General features: G+C 42.4%; 1 protein-coding gene, 1 long non-coding RNA gene and 1 pseudogene across 3 annotated transcripts in view; 1 reads left to right on the top strand and 2 right to left on the bottom strand.

Moving 5' to 3' along the window:
• Positions 1–1,001, bottom strand: part of EMB (embigin) — a 42,628-nt gene extending 41,627 nt beyond the window's left edge. The window contains exon 1 of one of the 2 annotated variants that reach the window (XM_040630449.1): positions 729–1,001. In XM_040630449.1, the coding sequence (XP_040486383.1) occupies positions 729–846 (118 nt within the window). In that variant the 5' untranslated portion in view covers positions 847–1,001. The remainder of the gene's footprint in view (positions 1–728) is intronic. The other variant, XM_040630448.1, reaches the window with a different exon arrangement.
• On the top strand, positions 845–12,527 carry LOC103664839 (annotated as a pseudogene).
• Positions 12,528–14,711: 2,184 nt separating this feature from the next.
• LOC103664642 lies at positions 14,712–16,735 on the bottom strand. Its single transcript, XR_569109.2, has 2 exons — positions 16,662–16,735; positions 14,712–15,346 (listed from the first exon to the last, which is right to left on the bottom strand). It is a non-coding gene; the product is annotated as an uncharacterized LOC103664642 (long non-coding RNA).
• Between the last annotated feature and the right edge of the window lie 239 nt (positions 16,736–16,974).

Below are 16,974 nucleotides of genomic sequence, written 5' to 3'. Positions count from 1 at the left end.
ACATTAAAAGTAATTATAAACAGGTGAAGCTAAAATGGCAAATTTGGTGTTGGTTTTGGTAATGTTTTGCACATAGATCCCTCTTTCAAAGTTTCTTAAACAATCAAAACAAAACCACAAAAAATTCGCTTTCAAATACCATGGTGTAAAAGAAGATACACACACACACATTATCCAACGAGTTGTGGACTTTGCTTCGTTAGTTGGTTGTGGTTTGCTGTTATTTCAACTCAATTCTAAAAAAAACATCCTCAAAGCCAACCCACCTGCCAGGCAGGGAGGTGATATTTAAACCTACTATCGATTCAAGAGAAGGGAGTTGGCCTTGGGGAATGTGGCTTTCAGAAACCCTGCCGCTTTTTCAGAAACCAAGTCGCTACCTTGTTCCCGCCCGCACCCTCACACCCTGCCGCCCTCGTCCTTGGAACACCCAGACACTGCCCTACTACCAACGCCCCCGACTCGCGGGGCGCTCTTCGCTCCAGATTCCATCCCTGGAGCGGAGGAGCCCCATCCACTCCACTCTCCTCGCCCAGCTTAGACAACCCAAGCCTGGCCAATGGGAGGAGGCGGCCGCCGCTCGCCACCCACCATCGCCAGCATCTCCGCGCCTCTCCCCACCAACCCTTCCCCGGCGCGTCGGCCAAACCCTCAGCCCACGGGCACCCAGCCTGGCGCGTTCCTTCCTGCGCACCGTCCCCCGCAACCCGGCACTGCAGCCTTCGCACCTGTGGTATTGCCGTCCGCCCAGCTCCGGCGCACCGCGGCGAGGAGGCACAGGAGGAGCAGCCGCGGCAGCAGCGGCGGCGGCTCCCGGAGCCCCGGCAGGTCAGGCAGGGCACGCATGGCGCCGGCGGGTCAGCAGCGGTCCTCGCGCACCGCCGTCGGTGACCGAAGTTTCTGCGCACACTCGCCGGTGGCCCGGCGCTGGCTGCCTGGCCCGGGGGCGGGACACGCGACAAAAAGCAGAGTGGGAGGGGCCCGGCCGCCTGCCCTCCTCCCCTGAGACGCTTTCTCTGCGCCCGAAGCCGACCCAGGACTGCGCCCCGTCTTCCATCAATTATGCAGCACGCTGGCCGCCGCGGGCGGGCCCGGATGTGCAGTAGCCACCGCCGCGCCGCATCGTCTCCTGCCTCCGCCCTCCCGGCGCGAGCAGGTCTGGGCGCCAGCTTGCTTAAGACGCGGCAGGTGATGCCTAGCTCGTCTCCTGCAGGAAAGCTTGAAACTCCGTGTGTGTGTGGGGGGTGGGGGGGTGGGTGGGTGTGTGTGTAGATATCTATCTATCTATATCTGCCTTTGCAGTTCGTCTGAGGCAGGGTTCCCTTATTGACTTCGATGGGACAGATGAGAGGAAGGAGAACACTTTTCCGCTCCCCCGGGACATCCCTGGGTTATTAAGGAGATTTATGCTTGCGCAGGTGGAAGGCGCTATCCAGCTGCCCTGCATCCTGGACGACTCTTTCTCTGCTCTCCGTACCAAACGCACACACCTTCCCCTCTAGTCTCTGAAGGCTTAACCGGTTCTCTCTAGATTAAGGTTTCAGAGCCCCAAGGCCCCACGGTGTCTGTTTTTCTTTTCCTATTGTTTGCTTAGCCTAACGGCTTTTAAGGAGCCACCTAGAGGTCAAGAAATAAAAACTACCGAAAGTAGATAACTGTGTAAACGGCACAAGCCTGCGGACCTTTGTCAAACTTAAACACTGTTTAAGATAATACTGTCTCCTACCCCGCAAGGCTGTAGCTCGCAATTTTCAGTGCTCCCGACCAAATAAAACTAAAAGCTATCAGAGAGGGGAGGAGAAATCTCCGTTCTAACATAAAAGAGCAGTAAGATCTGATGATTCTCCAGGGTGTTATAACACCCTGTGTTATAACATTAAAATATTTTTTAAAAGCATTTCTCATAAGTCTTGTTCCCTCTTCCTTTGTTCTTAGAATGCCAAGTTTGATATTCATAAATTCATTACATACCAGTGTCAAAAAAAAAAAATTGAGGGGCGCCTGAGTGGCTCAATTGGTTAAGCAGCTGCCTTCTGCTGGGGTCATGATCCCGTGGTCCTGGGATGGAGCCCTGCATCAGGCCCTCTGCTTAGTAGGGGAGCCTGCTTTTCCCTCTCCCTCTGCCCCCTCCCAGCTTGCTCTCTCTCTCTCTTTCAAATAAATAAATAAAATCTTTAAAAAAAATTGAAAGAAAATGTCAGACACAGTGATGCCTGGTGGTTCAGTTGGTTAAGCATCTGCCTTCAGCTCAGGTCATGATCCCAGGGTCCTGGGATGGAGTCCAGCATGGGCTCCCTGCTTGGTGGGGAGCCTGCTTCTCCCTCTGCCTGCCACTCCCCCTGTTCGTGTTCTCTCTCCCTCCCTCTGCCTCTGACAAATAAATAAATAAATCTTTTAAAAGATCCCAGACACAAATTTTGAAAGCTGAAGTGCTAAACAAGAGCTATGCTCACTTCACAGAGGAATGGTTAATTTTTAATTGGTAGGTATTACTAAAATATGCCTGTTTCCGGTTCAATATTATAAAGGGACAATTTCAGAGGAATGTAGATTATTTAAATTGGTGTTAAGAGAATATGAGTAATACAATTCATTAAGCATAGTAATATCTAATTAATGTTAAATATCTGCCAAGTGTCAGGCACTGGGTTCAGAAGAGGCTGCAGATACTGCAAGAAGTATGCACATGCATGCGTGCGCACACACACACACACACACACACACACACGCTAATCTAGAGAACTGTTTATCTATGAACTACAAATCTCAGGAAAGCCTCTTCTCAGTGAAAAAAATATGGTTATGATGATTAACCCTTTCTGAACAAAGCCTTTTTAGAGACCCTGTAGGATTAACATTTTACATCAGGACTCTCTTAGGACCTTAACCAGACTTGCTAAACCCATATTGCCTGACCAATGGTTGCTAAATCACACCCAACTCGCTGCCCTGCACCCTGTCTCAGGATTAACTACAATCATTTGTTTATACCTTCAGAGTTTTAACAGTGAGCACTTCCCCAAACAAGCTAAACATTGACTAACCTTCCCCAGTTGGTCCTATAAGCTCAAATTCACTTTACTTCAAATGAGCTGACCTCATTTAAAGAAAAATCATCTTCTCCATCCAATCAATGTGTTCATGAATTAGGGAAAAGTGACTTGCCCAAGCTGAGACTAATTCCCAGGTCCTGAGCCAAAGGCAGACACTCAACGACTGAGCCACCCAGGCGCCCCTTAATCTTTTATCTTTAAAACCAGCTTATATGATACCCTCCTTGTATGGGTTTTTCTGACCTTTCCAGTCCGAATTGACCTTTCCTTGCATGGTGAGTTAAATATGGCCACAAATACGTTGACACTGTCCTCGTCATGAGGGGGAAAGAGGTTCCTCTCTTCAAGCTGGGTGGTCTCTGTGACCTCTCTGACCTAACAAATGTCGCAACAGTAGCATTGTGTGAGTTTCCTAAAGCAAACCACAAGAGCACCCACTTCCTTCCTCCTTGTTCTTACAAGAGAGCTGCCAGGAAAAAAGTGTAACTACCTTGAGATCAACATGCCGTGAGAAACCCAAACCACATAGAGAGACAGGAACAGTGAGATGACATGCAGAGGGGCCAAAGAGCGGCAAGGTGCTAGATTTGTGAGTCTCTTCTTGAAGCCTCAGGCAAGGCCAGGCCCTAGCTGAGTACCACGCAGTGATCCCAGTTGATACTCCTTAGAGGGGAGTTGCCCAGCTGAGCCCTGCCCGAACTCCTGGCCCACACGTCTGGGAGATAACACTGTTGTTTTAAGCCACTAAATTTTAGGGTAGCTTGTGTCACTGCTCCTCTGAACTCATACTGTCCCCAGGATTAATTTGACAATTAATAATTTATAGCCTTGTGATGTGATCTTCATTGTTGGCTTCAAGTTACATTTAAATATTTTATTAGTATTCAGCTTGTTATGTGATTATATCTTCTTTCCCAACTCCATTACAACTCTTTGCAGTACCTCAAATAGTTCTATAAGTCTTTGTATTTCCTGCAGTATCTTAAAAAAAAAATAGTACTTCTTGTGTGCTCTGTTTTTTACTTTTTAGAGAATCAATTAGGAAATAATTTTTTTTCTTTTTTCCCTAAAACTTGTGTTTGTAGAATAATACCGTAAAAACTTTGTTTTTTTCTTTTAGGATATAAGCTGTTGTTGAGAGAAAAGTGTGTGACAGGGTACTAGACAGCTGTGGAAATAAGAATGGGAATGTGCATGTGGGTTACCTCTTATGGAAGGCAATATTTAATTTAAAAAAATTATTATTGAAGAAAACATTATATCAAACAGTAATATATGAGAGGGCCTGTTTCCATATATCAATGCCAACAAATCAAAATGTCTGTCTTTGTCAATCTGACAGTTGACAAACAGCATGCATTTACAGTTTAATTTGTATTTGTTTTATTGTAAGTTGGGGTGAGCATTTTTTATATGTGAAAATGTCATGTCCAATTGTTGTTGCCAACAACAAGATCCAGCCTGACTAGTTTTAGCAGAAAAATAAGCACTTAAATGTTATTAGGTACTACTTGGGATTGTTGATAAAACAGACTCAGGAATAAACTTTCAGGGACACCAGGATTCATGCAGTAAACTCACCAAATATAGATACCGCTGATGCCTCCCCCATCAAACAGGATGGTTCTCAATGCCCTGCATCCCCAGCTGCCCCCATCCCTCAGGCTACCTGCGGGTCAGCCACTGGCCCTTGCAATCCCTGCTGCCACCTTCACCAGCCAGATGGGAGCCCTGCTCTGCTCCTCTGCTCCTCTCCGAATCAGTCTCCCTCCCCTGGGAGTGTCCAAGGCTAGAGCGCATGCCTGACTGCTAGCTTCAAGAGAACTCTGACCTCGATGGGAAAAGGCAGGATTTGTAATGTGAAAATCTCCCCAAATATAGAAGGTTGTCAAAATACAACAGGAAGCCCTGAATATCCACTCCAGTCCTCCGCACTAGGACAGGCAACCTTTCTTCATACTTAGTCTTTGAAACGAAAGCAGATGCTCCCCAACTTAATACAGCATGTACTCGCTTCAAATGCAGACACCCCATTCAATCCGGAAAGAGGCCTGTCTCATTGGAAGGGGAAGTTGGATCCCTGACTTGTACAGATGCAGATTCTAAGGCTCTGGGACAGGAGCTAGTAGTATGTTCATTTAACATATGTTTTTGTAAAACTTGCTAAAGTAAACATTTTAACTGGAATTATTTAATATGACCATTTATTTCTACTCCAGCTGCTCTTGCCTCTCACTTTCCCACATGTCAGATGGCATACTGTGAACGTTTTTGGGATCCTGCGAAAAGGAAGTTGAGTTAAGGATACATTTCATAGGGATTTATTATAATACAGTTTTGCGTTTGCAGTCCCTTTGGTATAGGGCCAAGTGATCGCTTGCCACCCAGGCAGAAATGGCTTAAAATGTATACAGACCTTCTGCTGCGTGACAACTAGCACTGTGACTGAATCGAGTCTCTGGGCATCTCGACATAAAGGTGAAGAATCAGAGACCAGATCCTGATACCCTACGGTCACTTGGCCCCAGAATTAAGTTGAGAAGGAGGGAAAAGGATGCCATTGCCAGATCAAAGATGTAGTGGATGAATTGTATCCCCCCCCCACCCAATGCATATATTGAAGCTCTAACCCTCAGTAGCTCCCATTGTAACTGTATTTGAAGATAAGTCTTTAAAGAGGTAATTAAGGTAAATGAGGTCATGTGGGTAGGCCCAGAATCTAATATGACTAGTCTTGGACCTAATCCAATATTGTACCCTTATAAGAAGAAGAGAGGCACCTGGGGGTTTCAGTTGGTTAAGTATCCAACTCTTGATCTCAGCTCAGGTCTTGATTTCAGGGTCGTGAGTTCAAGCCCCGTGTTGGGCTCTTCGCTGGGCATGGAGCCTACATTAAAAAAAAAAAAAAAAAAAAGGAAGAAACACCAAAGGAAGCACACACACACACACACACACACACAGAGAAAAGGCCATGTGAGGACGTAAAGAGAGGGCAGCCATCTGCAGGCCCAGGAGAGAGGTGTCCGAAGAATCCAAATCTGCTTCAATCATTTGTCACTGTCTATTTAGTTTTTGGTAGTAACTTTTCCCAGTACGCCTTTTGCCTTGTGACATTATCACCAAATATTATTTGTTATGTCGTCAAATTAACCAGTCTTTTTAAAAATTAGCTTTTGTTTTTGTCATACCTAGAAAAGCCTTCATTGTTTAAAAAAAAAAAAAGTCGTCCTATGTTTTCTTCTAGTATTTTCTGCTCTTTTTTATGTTTGAAATTTATGTTAATATAAATGTTAATCTCTAAAAATGTAAAATTATTATGTAAATTTATGGTAATAATTATGACTTATCTTCCTGTCATTTTCAGCCATCTTTTAGTTTAGAATTTTATGTCATGTTTGATTTTTGGCAATAAACTAACCAGTCATTTAAATAAATTGTTCATTTATTATTTGTTTAATATTCCTGACTGTTTCTCATATTTCAAGCTATGTCAAAGAAGTGACAATGTTTAGTTAAGATTATGGGGAGGAGTGGCTAACCAAACCCATGAGTAAGAAGGAAAATTAAATAATCTGAATATATGCCCGGCTGAAGTATAGATGTCATACTGGACTGAATCTCAAGAGATCCAGCTCATGTTCACATTTTAGAGATGAGTCAATTTATAGAAGGCAAATTTGAGATGTCAAAGCCCTGATTCCTAAAATTTTACCTCAACATTTCCAGTGCTGGGGGGGAGATGGTGAGGGAGAACATTTTTCACTATAAATGATTTAAAAGTTTCAATTTTTATCTGAATATTTGACTTTTTGCACAGTTTGATCTCAGAATAGAACCAATGTATTACTTCCCATGAAGTTAATTGTTTTGTTAATTTTTTAAAAAATGAGAATTAAAGGTCAGATAAAACTAATTCATCTCCACAACTAGATATTTGGCCATTTGTAGTGATGTCATTGTTTCTCTTCCATTAAACTGGCGGAGAGAAGGCATACTCTGTCTTAGGATCCCCATCATGTTAGGTGTTCTATGAATGCCTTTTTTTTTTTTTAAAGACTTTATTTATTTATTTGACAGAGATAGAGACAGCCAGCGAGAGAGGGAACACAAGCAGGGGGAGTGGGAGAGGAAGAAGCAGGCTCATAGCGGAGGAGCCTCATGTGGGGCTCGATCCCATAACGCCGGGATCACGCCCTGAGCCGAAGGCAGACGCTTAACCGCTGTACCACCCAGGCGCCCCATATGAATGCCTTTGGAAGATGGGCGAAATCAGTCAGTAGTAACTCTGGGTTTGGGTTCCGATACAGAGCAGCCTTGTATGCATTCTGGGAGATTAATGGTTGCTGAGGAGAGTGTTTAGTTAATAAATGTAGGTTTCGTTTGTTAAGGAACTTTTGACCAAAAGAGAAAGGCAGAAGGTTTAGTTCTTCTCCGTGTAGAAAATAAGCAAAAATGGAGATAGTATATGAAAAAGAGAAGCCTCTGTGTGGGGATGAGATGGCCTTGCTGATTCTTACTGGTTGAAAGAATATTTGAAGGCAGTGGTTTTGAGTCACAGCACTACCATTTAATCTTTTTGTGAATCTAGAAATAACCACCACTCCAAAATTCGGTTTCCTTTCCTATACAACAGGGAAATAGTACATGTCTGCCAAGGTTGTAAAAATAAAAATAAATGTTTTGGCAGGATTGCAAACCATAAAACAAAATACGTGGATGGCTGTTGTAGTGATTTGGTTGTTATTGCTACTATTGTTATGGATTGCACGATAGCCGTGTTTTTTTCCTGGAGGTACTTTCGTGCAAAATGCATCCAATTTGGAGCTCTGCCTTGTGCCTTGGAGCTCAGAATAAATGCTACCAAGTCACTCTAATGGATTAAGGAACAGATTGTATTGGCAAAACTTATAATGGACGCGATCACCAGAAAGAAAGGTGCAAGTGGTCCGAAACCTCCCCTCATATACCACAATACTGTGAAGAGTCACACTAGCACCAGAGTACTCTACTGGACACACAACATAGGCTTAGCACTCAGGGAAGGACCCTATCCCACCGCTCATAGACAGCAGCCTTTTCTATGGATTTTGTGGCCAGCACATACAGAAGTGGTAGAGAAAAATCAGCTTCCAATATACTGTGACCTTGGCGCCCATGCAAAGCTACATGTAGGCACAGTTACTTTTTGAGGGAAAGGAAGGAAGGGCGAAAAGTAGTGCTAGAATAAAGAGAAGTGTGTGAAGCTTGATTTAGAAACAGATGCCTGGACCCCCACCTGAATTGTATGTTGTTGGGCAAAGGCCCTGCTCTCACCCTCAGAGAAAACTGAAGAGATGAAAACGAAGGGTCTTTAGTCTTGGATCTGTAGAGTTGAGGGTGTGAGTACTCAGGACTGGACCCCTCATTTGTGGGGCTCAGAGCAAAACTAAAATGCAGATCCATTGTTCAAAAATTACTCATTTTAAGATGACTCCATAGAGAACTAAACCATGTGTCTGGCCCTGATTAGGACCCAGTGTGGCTGTGCAAGTTGGTTCTGCCTCTGTCTAGCTGGCGGCTTGGGCACTTCTCCGAAAACAGGAAGATCAGGGTCCACACCGCACTGAATGCTGGATGCTAAGAACCCCCTTTTTTATTTTTCTTTGCTTTTTAATTTTTTTTTTAATTTAACTGTAGCTGCCCCACAGTGTTACAGTAGTTTCAGGTGTACGACATCCTGATTTCATAACTCTATACGTTATGCTGTGCTCACAACAAGAGTAGCTACTGTCTGTCACCATAAGGCTATTATAATACATTGACTACATTCCTTATGCTGTAACTTTTAGTCCCATGACTTTTTCAATCCATAGCTGAAAGCCTGTATCTTTTTACTAATTGGCTGTTACCCTTACTCTCCAGATGGGAGATGGAAAGAATATTTTCAGGTGTAAGTGACCTGCCCAAGGGTCCCCCAAAACATTTAAGATTATTGTCAAATGAATCTCAAAGTCAGAAAAGCCTGATATATTTGTACAGAATGATTAAAATAAACTTTTAATCCCTACAGTCATGAACAAGAATAAATAACAAAAGATCACCAAATACCCAAGAAAAAGATTTAATATGGAAAGAGAAACCAAAACAGAAGAAACATAACTTATTAGTAAAAATTATACAAAGATAAGAAATTTCAATAGAGGGGCGCCTGGGTAGCGTAGTCGTTAAGCGTCTGCCTTCGGCTCAGGGCGTGATCCTGGCATTCTGGGATCGAGTCCCACATCGGGCTCCTGCGCTGGGAGCCTGCTTCTTCCTCTCCCTCTCCCTTGCTGTGTTCCCTCTCTCGCTGGCTGTCTCTCTGTCAAATAAATAAATAAAATCTTTTTTAAAAAAATTTCAATAGAAAATTAACATAAAAATCCTCAGATTAAGAAATGATATCACATCTATGAGAAAAGAACAAGCTATTATGAGAAAGAACATTCAAGGGGGAAAAGATCAGATTTGATAACATGATAAGGGAAATGAAAAACGTTTGGGAAAATAAAGTTGAGGAAAACCTCACAGAAAGTAAAGCAGAAGGACAAAGAGATGGCTGTAAGAAGAGAAAAAAGATAATATTATTTAAGTAGTCCAGGAGGCCCAATATCCAAATAATAGAAAGACAGAACAAAGAAAATGGAGGAAATCAACAATGAAATAATTAAAAAATTAACTGAAATTAACTGAAACTGAAGGAAATACAAGCTGAAGGTTTCCACCAGTTGGATGAAAATAGATGCATATTGAGGCACACCACTGTGAAATTTCAGAACACTGTAGATAAGGAGAAAGTCCTATACGTTCCATAGAAGGGGATATGGAACTGGTCAAAAAATAGAATGGCTTTGACATTCTTAATAGAAGAGAAACACCCCCAAAATTTTTCAGGGAAATGTTTCCAACCTAGAGTTGTAGGCCCTGTTGAAATGTCAAGTAAATATGAGGACCGAGTAAAAACATGCTGAAGTATGAAATATCTTTAAAAATTTATCTCCCATCCATACTTTTTCGCAGCAAGCTACTGAAGAAAGTCCTCCTCAAGATCAAGAGGGTAAATCAAATTAAAGGGGGAAATGTGGGAACAGGAAGGGAGATGCTAGGATGAAAAAAAATTACAAAAAGTATCTCAGACTCATCAAAACATACTGAATAGTAGCGATGAAAGTGTGATTTATTTTCTTACTTTAATTAGAAATCCTATAGTATTCTGCTGTTAAATATGATTGTTGTTGGTTTCTCGTTCTATAGGAAACCTTTTCCTTGGGTTTTGGGTGATCTTTAGCTGTTTATTCTTGTTCCAGATTGTGGGGATTAAAAGTTTATTTTAATCACTCTGAGCACATACATAGGACTTTCCTGACTTCCAATTTCACTTGAGTTTTTTTAATAAGATTTATTTTTTGGTTATACCCAACGTGGGGCTCCAACCTACAGCCCCAAGATTAAGAGTCACATACTCCACTGACTGAGCCAGCCAGTCACCCCTACTTGAAGATTATCTCAAAGGTTTTTGGGGACCTTTGCGCTAGTCATATACACCTGATCATATACCTTTTGGTAGATACACATAATTATACATAGGAAGTTAATTTTATTCCTAGCTTACTAAAACTTTTTGTGCGTAACAGATTCTTTTGAATCAACCTCTCATGATCAGTTACTTTTAAAAGTAGAATTTAAATAGAAATTGCATCAAATTTATAGATTAATTTGGGGAGGGTTGACATCTTTGTAATGTTGAGTCCTCTCTATTTTGTTATCTCCATTTTATTGAGTCTTTAGAAATTTTAACTTTTCGTTCATGTAAATTTTATATGATTTTAATTAAATATACTCATAAGGGGGCACCTGGCTGGCTCAGTCAGTTAAATGACCAACTTTTGATTTCAGCTCAGGTCATGACCCTGGGATGGCGCCGCACATGGGAGCCATGCTCAGTGGCAAGTCTGTTTGAGAATTCTCTCCCTCTCCCTCTGCCCCTTCCCCACTCACGCTATATCTCTCCTCTCTCTCAAATGAATAAATAAGTCTTTAAAATAAATAAATATATTCACGAGCATGTAATTCATAGCATTGTTTTGTTTTTATCTTTGTTAAAGGTATTTTTTTAATGTTTTTATTTTGTAATTTCTATAAATTAAAAAAAGAGTGAGACCCCCCTCCCCGCCCCGCTCGCTAACACTCAGAAGAATCTTCCCCATCCTTGTGTTCTCCTTCTGTCTTCCAGCTTCTCAATAAGCACACAGCCCCAAGACCACCCTTGACACCTGCAGCCGCTCTATGCATGCCAGAGCACCCCCCACACCCCCACACCCCTACTCTCCCCGGTGCTGTCTCTTGCCTCCTCCATCCCACCGCTGCCGCTGAGCAGCGTATATCTGGTAGGGACTGGCCCTAGCCTTACCCTGGTCCCAGAGCTGCTGCTGGACCCTTGGCAGGCTCACTGGCTGACAACCCACGCCCTGGGCTACATGGCCTGACCTGGCCTGCTCCTGAGCCTGCCGCTCCTACCCACACTGGACTGCTGGGCACACTGCAGTTCCTGCATGCCTCTACCCTGCTCCCGCTTGGCTGCTCGGCTAATAGGTGTGCTGCTGACGGCCTCAAGGTATCCAGTGCAGCCGGTGGCTACGCCTCCACGCCCGTCTACCTGGTCATGCTGGCAGAGCGAGGTTACCACCCTAAACCTCCCCCGGGGATGCTATCACTGTGGCTGCTGCTACAGCTGCCCCTCTGCTCGACACCCCTGTGCAGCTCCGAGCCACCCTTCCTGCAGCTATTCTGCGGCCTCCTTGCTGGCCTGGCCTAGGCAGCTGGAGTCTTCCAGTGGCTGGAGCTTTCTGAGCTGAAGCTGTGAGCACTGCAAGAAGGTATCTTGTGCAGGGCCCTGGCAGGGTACTGGCCACTCTGACTCCTTCCTACCCCAGGTGGCCTGGCTGAGCTGCCTGCTTATTCCCCATCTTGCTGGAGTGAGGCCTCTTGCCCCTCGACATCCTTCCATGGCCTCCGGTCCCACAGCGAAGGCTCAGGCTAGAACCTACCAGGCCTGGGGCCTGTGTTGCAGATCTGGGAGGGCTCCTCAGAGGGGAACCTGCCTAGGCTTAGCCCAGCTTCTCCCCAGGGACTCCACTGTGGGCAGCCCTAGATGACTAGATGCTGCAAGAGGGGATCCAGGTCTCACTCGTGAAGGTCCTGCACAGCGTCCTGAGAGCCCACTATGGCTGCCTAAGCCCACTGTCCCCTCTGCAGCTGCAGCAGCTGGAGCACATGGGCTTCCCCACAGAGCAGGCAGCAGTGGCATTGGTAGCTGTGGCTCACTGTTGTGTGTCACTGCTGCTGCGGGGGGGTTGGGGGGGTGAGTTGGTCACTGAGGTCCTAGTGACTCAGGGGAGGGGTTGCGCACCCACCCCCAAAGGCCCTGGTCCTCCACGGCACATGCAGACCCTCAGGTGACAAGAGGCTTGGGCTGGGAGTGGGTGGTCTATCCAAGCCCCAGCTCTGTCCGCTGAACGTTGCGGTATGATACAGGAGAACCCCTCCCTACACCACACCCCACCTTGGCACTGTTTAGAATAAAAACCAGCTTGCTTTTCAAAAAAAAAAAAAGTATTATCATATATAGTATCTTCTAACTGGTCACCTTACTAAATTATTTGGCTCTTTTTAATAGTTTTTTGAAAAAGTGACGTGATGTAGAAAATCACACAAATTGAAAAAAAAGCTACAGAAATATTTACAAATTATTTTAGGGATAGAAAAGGACTTTAGAAATACAGAAAAAGATTGACATTTTTGACTACATAAATTTTTATTTTATTTTTAAAGATTTTATTTATTTATTTGACACAGAGAGAGACAGAGAGGGAACACAAGCAGGGGGAGTGGGAGAGGGAGAAGCAGGCTCCCCACTGAGCAGGGAGCCCAATGCAGGGCTCGATCCCAGGACCCTGGGATCATGACCTGAGCTGAAGGCAGACGCTTAACGACTGAACCACCCAGGTGCCCCTACATAAAATTTTAAAGAAAATTTATACATGATGAAAGACACCACAAAATAAAAGCAAAATACATATTAGGAGAAAATACATACAGTGTATCATCTATAAAGCTAATATCCTTAATATTAAAAGAGCACCAATATGTTGGGGAAACTGGACAGCCACATGCAGAAGAATGAAACTGGAGCATTTCCTTACACCATACACAAAAATAGATTCAAAATGGGTGAAAGACCTAAATGTGAGACAGGAATCCATCAAAATCCTTGAGGAGAACACAGGCAGCAACCTCTTTGACCTCAGCCACAGCAACTTCTTCCTTGCCTTCAGGGAAACAAAGTCAAAAATGAACTATTGGGACTTCATCAAGATAAAAAGCTTTTGCACAGCAAAGGAAAATAGTCAACAAAACCAAAAGACGACTGACAGAATGGGAGAAGATATTTGCAAATGACATATCAGATAAAGGGCTAGTATCCAAAATCTCTAAGAAATTATCAAACTCAACACTCAAAGAACAAATGATCCAATCAAGAAATGGGCAGAAGACATGAACAGACATTTCTCCAAAGAAGACACCCAAATGGCCAACAGACACATGAAAAAATGCTCCACATCACTTGACATCAAGGAAATACAAATCAAAACCACAATGAGATACCATCTCACACCAGTCCGAATGGCTAAAATTTACCAATCAGGAAACGACAGATGCTGAGGAAGATGCAGAAAAAGGGGAACCCTCCTACATTGTTGGTGGGAATGCGAGCTGGTACAGCCACTCTAGAAAACAGTATGGAAGTTCCTCAAAAAGTTAAAAATAGAGATACCTTACAACACAGCCATTGCCCTACTCGGTATTTACCTCAAAGATAGAACGGTGGTGATCCAAAGGGACACCTGAACCTTTGTTTATACCAGCAATGTCCACAATAGCCAGACTATGGAAAGAGCCCAGATGTCCATTGACAGATGAATGGATAAAGAAGATGTAATGGAATATTATGTAGCCATCAAAAATGAAATCTTGTCATTTGCAACAGTGTGGATGAACTAGAGGGTATTATGCTAAGCAAAATAAGTCAATCAGAGAAAGACAATTATCATAAATGATCTCACTGATATGTGGAATTTAAGAAACAAAACAAAGGATCATAAGGGAAGAGAGGAAAAAATAAAACAAGACAAAATCAGAGAGGGAGACAAACCATAAAAGACTCTTAATCATAGCAAACTGAGGGTTGTTGGAGGGGAGGGGGCTGGGGGGCTGGGGTACTGGATGATAGACATTAAGGAGGGCACTTGATGTAATGAGCAGTGGGTATTGTATAAGACTGATGAATCACTGACCCTTACCTCTGAAACCAATAATACATTATATGTTAATTAATTGAATTTAAATTTAAAAATAATGATATTTTTTATACTTGATTAAACATTGAAATAATGTTTTTAGACAAATGCTGGGTTAAATAAATAAATCATTAAAATTCAAAAAAATAAAAGCAATTGAATTTAAAAAATTAAATAAAAAAGCACCAATAAATCATTATAAAAGATAAGGACTCCACTTAAAAAAAAAGTGGCATGGGATGCATTTGGGGCAATATATAAATGGATCAGGATTAGTCTTAAAAAATCTGGGTAAGAAAATAGAGTTTATTGTCTTTTCTCAGCTTTCTTTGTGAGTATCCAAACAACAAAGATCTCAGTTCATAGCTTCTGCAGTAAATTTCTGCATGGACCATAAATAGAAAGAACAGACAGAGCCATCAGCAAAGTCAGTGGCACAGAGACAGCTTGAAAAGCAAGTTCATTCACATCAGGGGGCCCTTGGAGGACCAGGTGTACAACAAGTCTTTCCAGAGTCTCAGCATCGTTCAGGCCTTTGAGGAGACAAATTACATTCTCCATCTGTTTGTAGCCCAGCCAGGCTCCTTAGCCAAAGGAGAAGAGCTCTATTGTCTTGGGATGCTTTGAAAAAACATTTTCGAAATGCTGGTCCCTTTGTTGTTGAAGCAAAGACACAGGGCAGGCCAGGGAAATGGTGTGAGCCTGAGTGAGTGTGCCCCAACACACTGGCAGAGAGAATGTGGAAGGGTTTGCCACCATAGTGGAATCAGGGAGGATGGTCAAAACACTGGCTGGAAGCACCGGGAAGACAGTGTCGCTGATCTCTATGCCATGGTGATATCCTCTTCAGGGCCTCCACAAACCGGGCAAAGATAGTTCCATAATATGCAGGACCCAGTGCAGAATGTAAGTGTGAAGTCCCTGTTCAAAAAGCAGGAAGAATTTCTGTTACAAGTACTAAACTATAAACTTTTTACCTTTCTTCTGTGGTCTCTCTCTTGACTTCTCCTACTTTTTTATTTGTTATATAATGTTCTAAGTAAAGAAAAGGATATTAATTATTAGGAAGAATTTTACTGTTCATCTTTATACTGTTCAATACCTGATTAGATGGAAATATAGGATACGTAATTCATACGCAGTCACTGAAATGACACAATTCATATGTCATAGTTTATACACACCTGTTTTTGGTTCTTATCAAGTAAGTGAAACTGTTGCACAAAAGTAATTCTTTTGTTTTTATTTTGCTTCTTGACACATGCACATTCCACCAACACTCTACCTTCAACTTATTGATGAGTAAGGAAGAACTGAAAGGAAAATGATCCAAGGGTTACCCCTTCTTCCTTCTGTATCATTTTCAGTGTAAGTGCAGATGAGGACAGATAGTTTACATATATTGATTTCAAAGGTGATGCATTCTTTCACCCAGAATTTATTAATGAAGATTATTTGATAGTAATCTATCAAATTTAAGAGGTTAAAGTGTACATATAATAAATACATATTGTATCTCAATATTTAATTATTTTCCTGTATACATATGAGTCAAGAGATCTTAAAGAAACATATTCAGTTACCCCAAAAGTTACTCATGAATAGAGTTAAATACACTGATGAATGATTCATGTCACGTATATGAATGTGAGTATTAAAAAAGCACAGACATTTTGGATACACGTGTAGACACTTGTGGACGCACATGCACACACACACACACACTCATGTACTTATTCAACTTTTTTCTCCAAAACTGAAAATGAACACATTTTGAAAGACTAGTTTCCTCATAGGTTGGCAGTGCGAAAATTTGTCTACAGTTTACAATTATTATGTGTACTATTTATAAAAAATACTGTCATTTCTTTACAAAATAGTTTTCAATAAAGATTATATAACAATAAAATTTTAGAAACTATAAAGATAACATTTAAAGTTAAGCAAACATTTCACTTTAGAGTATTATCAGAAATTGCTCTTTGAATATATAGCAAAAATTTTTTAATTAGCCCCAACTCTATTTATTTATTTATTTTTAAAGATTTTATTTTTTAAATCATCTCTCCACCCAACATGGGGTTGGAACACACAACCCCAAGATCCAGAGTCACATGCTCCACCGACAGAGCCAGCCAGGCACCCCAGCCCCAGCTCACTTTAAAAGCGATAGTATTTGGCAATTTCTGGAGTACTTTCAGATAACTGATTAGGCCCGCGGGTGACCCAACACTACCTGTTTCCTGTTTCAACAAAGCCTTTGTCTTTGAAGTGGAGTATGTGAGATCAGATACTGCTCCTCAAGGAACTGAAATTCTAGACACCTGTCCTTCAGTTTCACTTCTCTGTAATTAACTCAAGTCTATAAACAGGAAGAAAGGGTAACATCTAAACACAAAGGAAGAGAAAGGTGGAAAAGAAGATAAACACTTGCCAGTTTATCACTAAAGAACGTCCTAGGTAGAATTCGCTTTCTTCCATGATTTCAGCTATGCCACTGACTTTGTATACATTTCCGTTAGAATGAGTACTAGACTGGGTTAGCAATT

This window comes from Ursus maritimus, unplaced genomic scaffold, assembly GCF_017311325.1.
Source record: "Ursus maritimus isolate PB19 unplaced genomic scaffold, ASM1731132v1 scaffold_15, whole genome shotgun sequence".
Taxonomy (NCBI): Eukaryota; Metazoa; Chordata; class Mammalia; order Carnivora; family Ursidae; genus Ursus; species Ursus maritimus.
The sequence above is the reverse complement of the archived record's forward strand: the minus strand, read 5'-3'. Positions and strand labels throughout refer to the sequence as shown.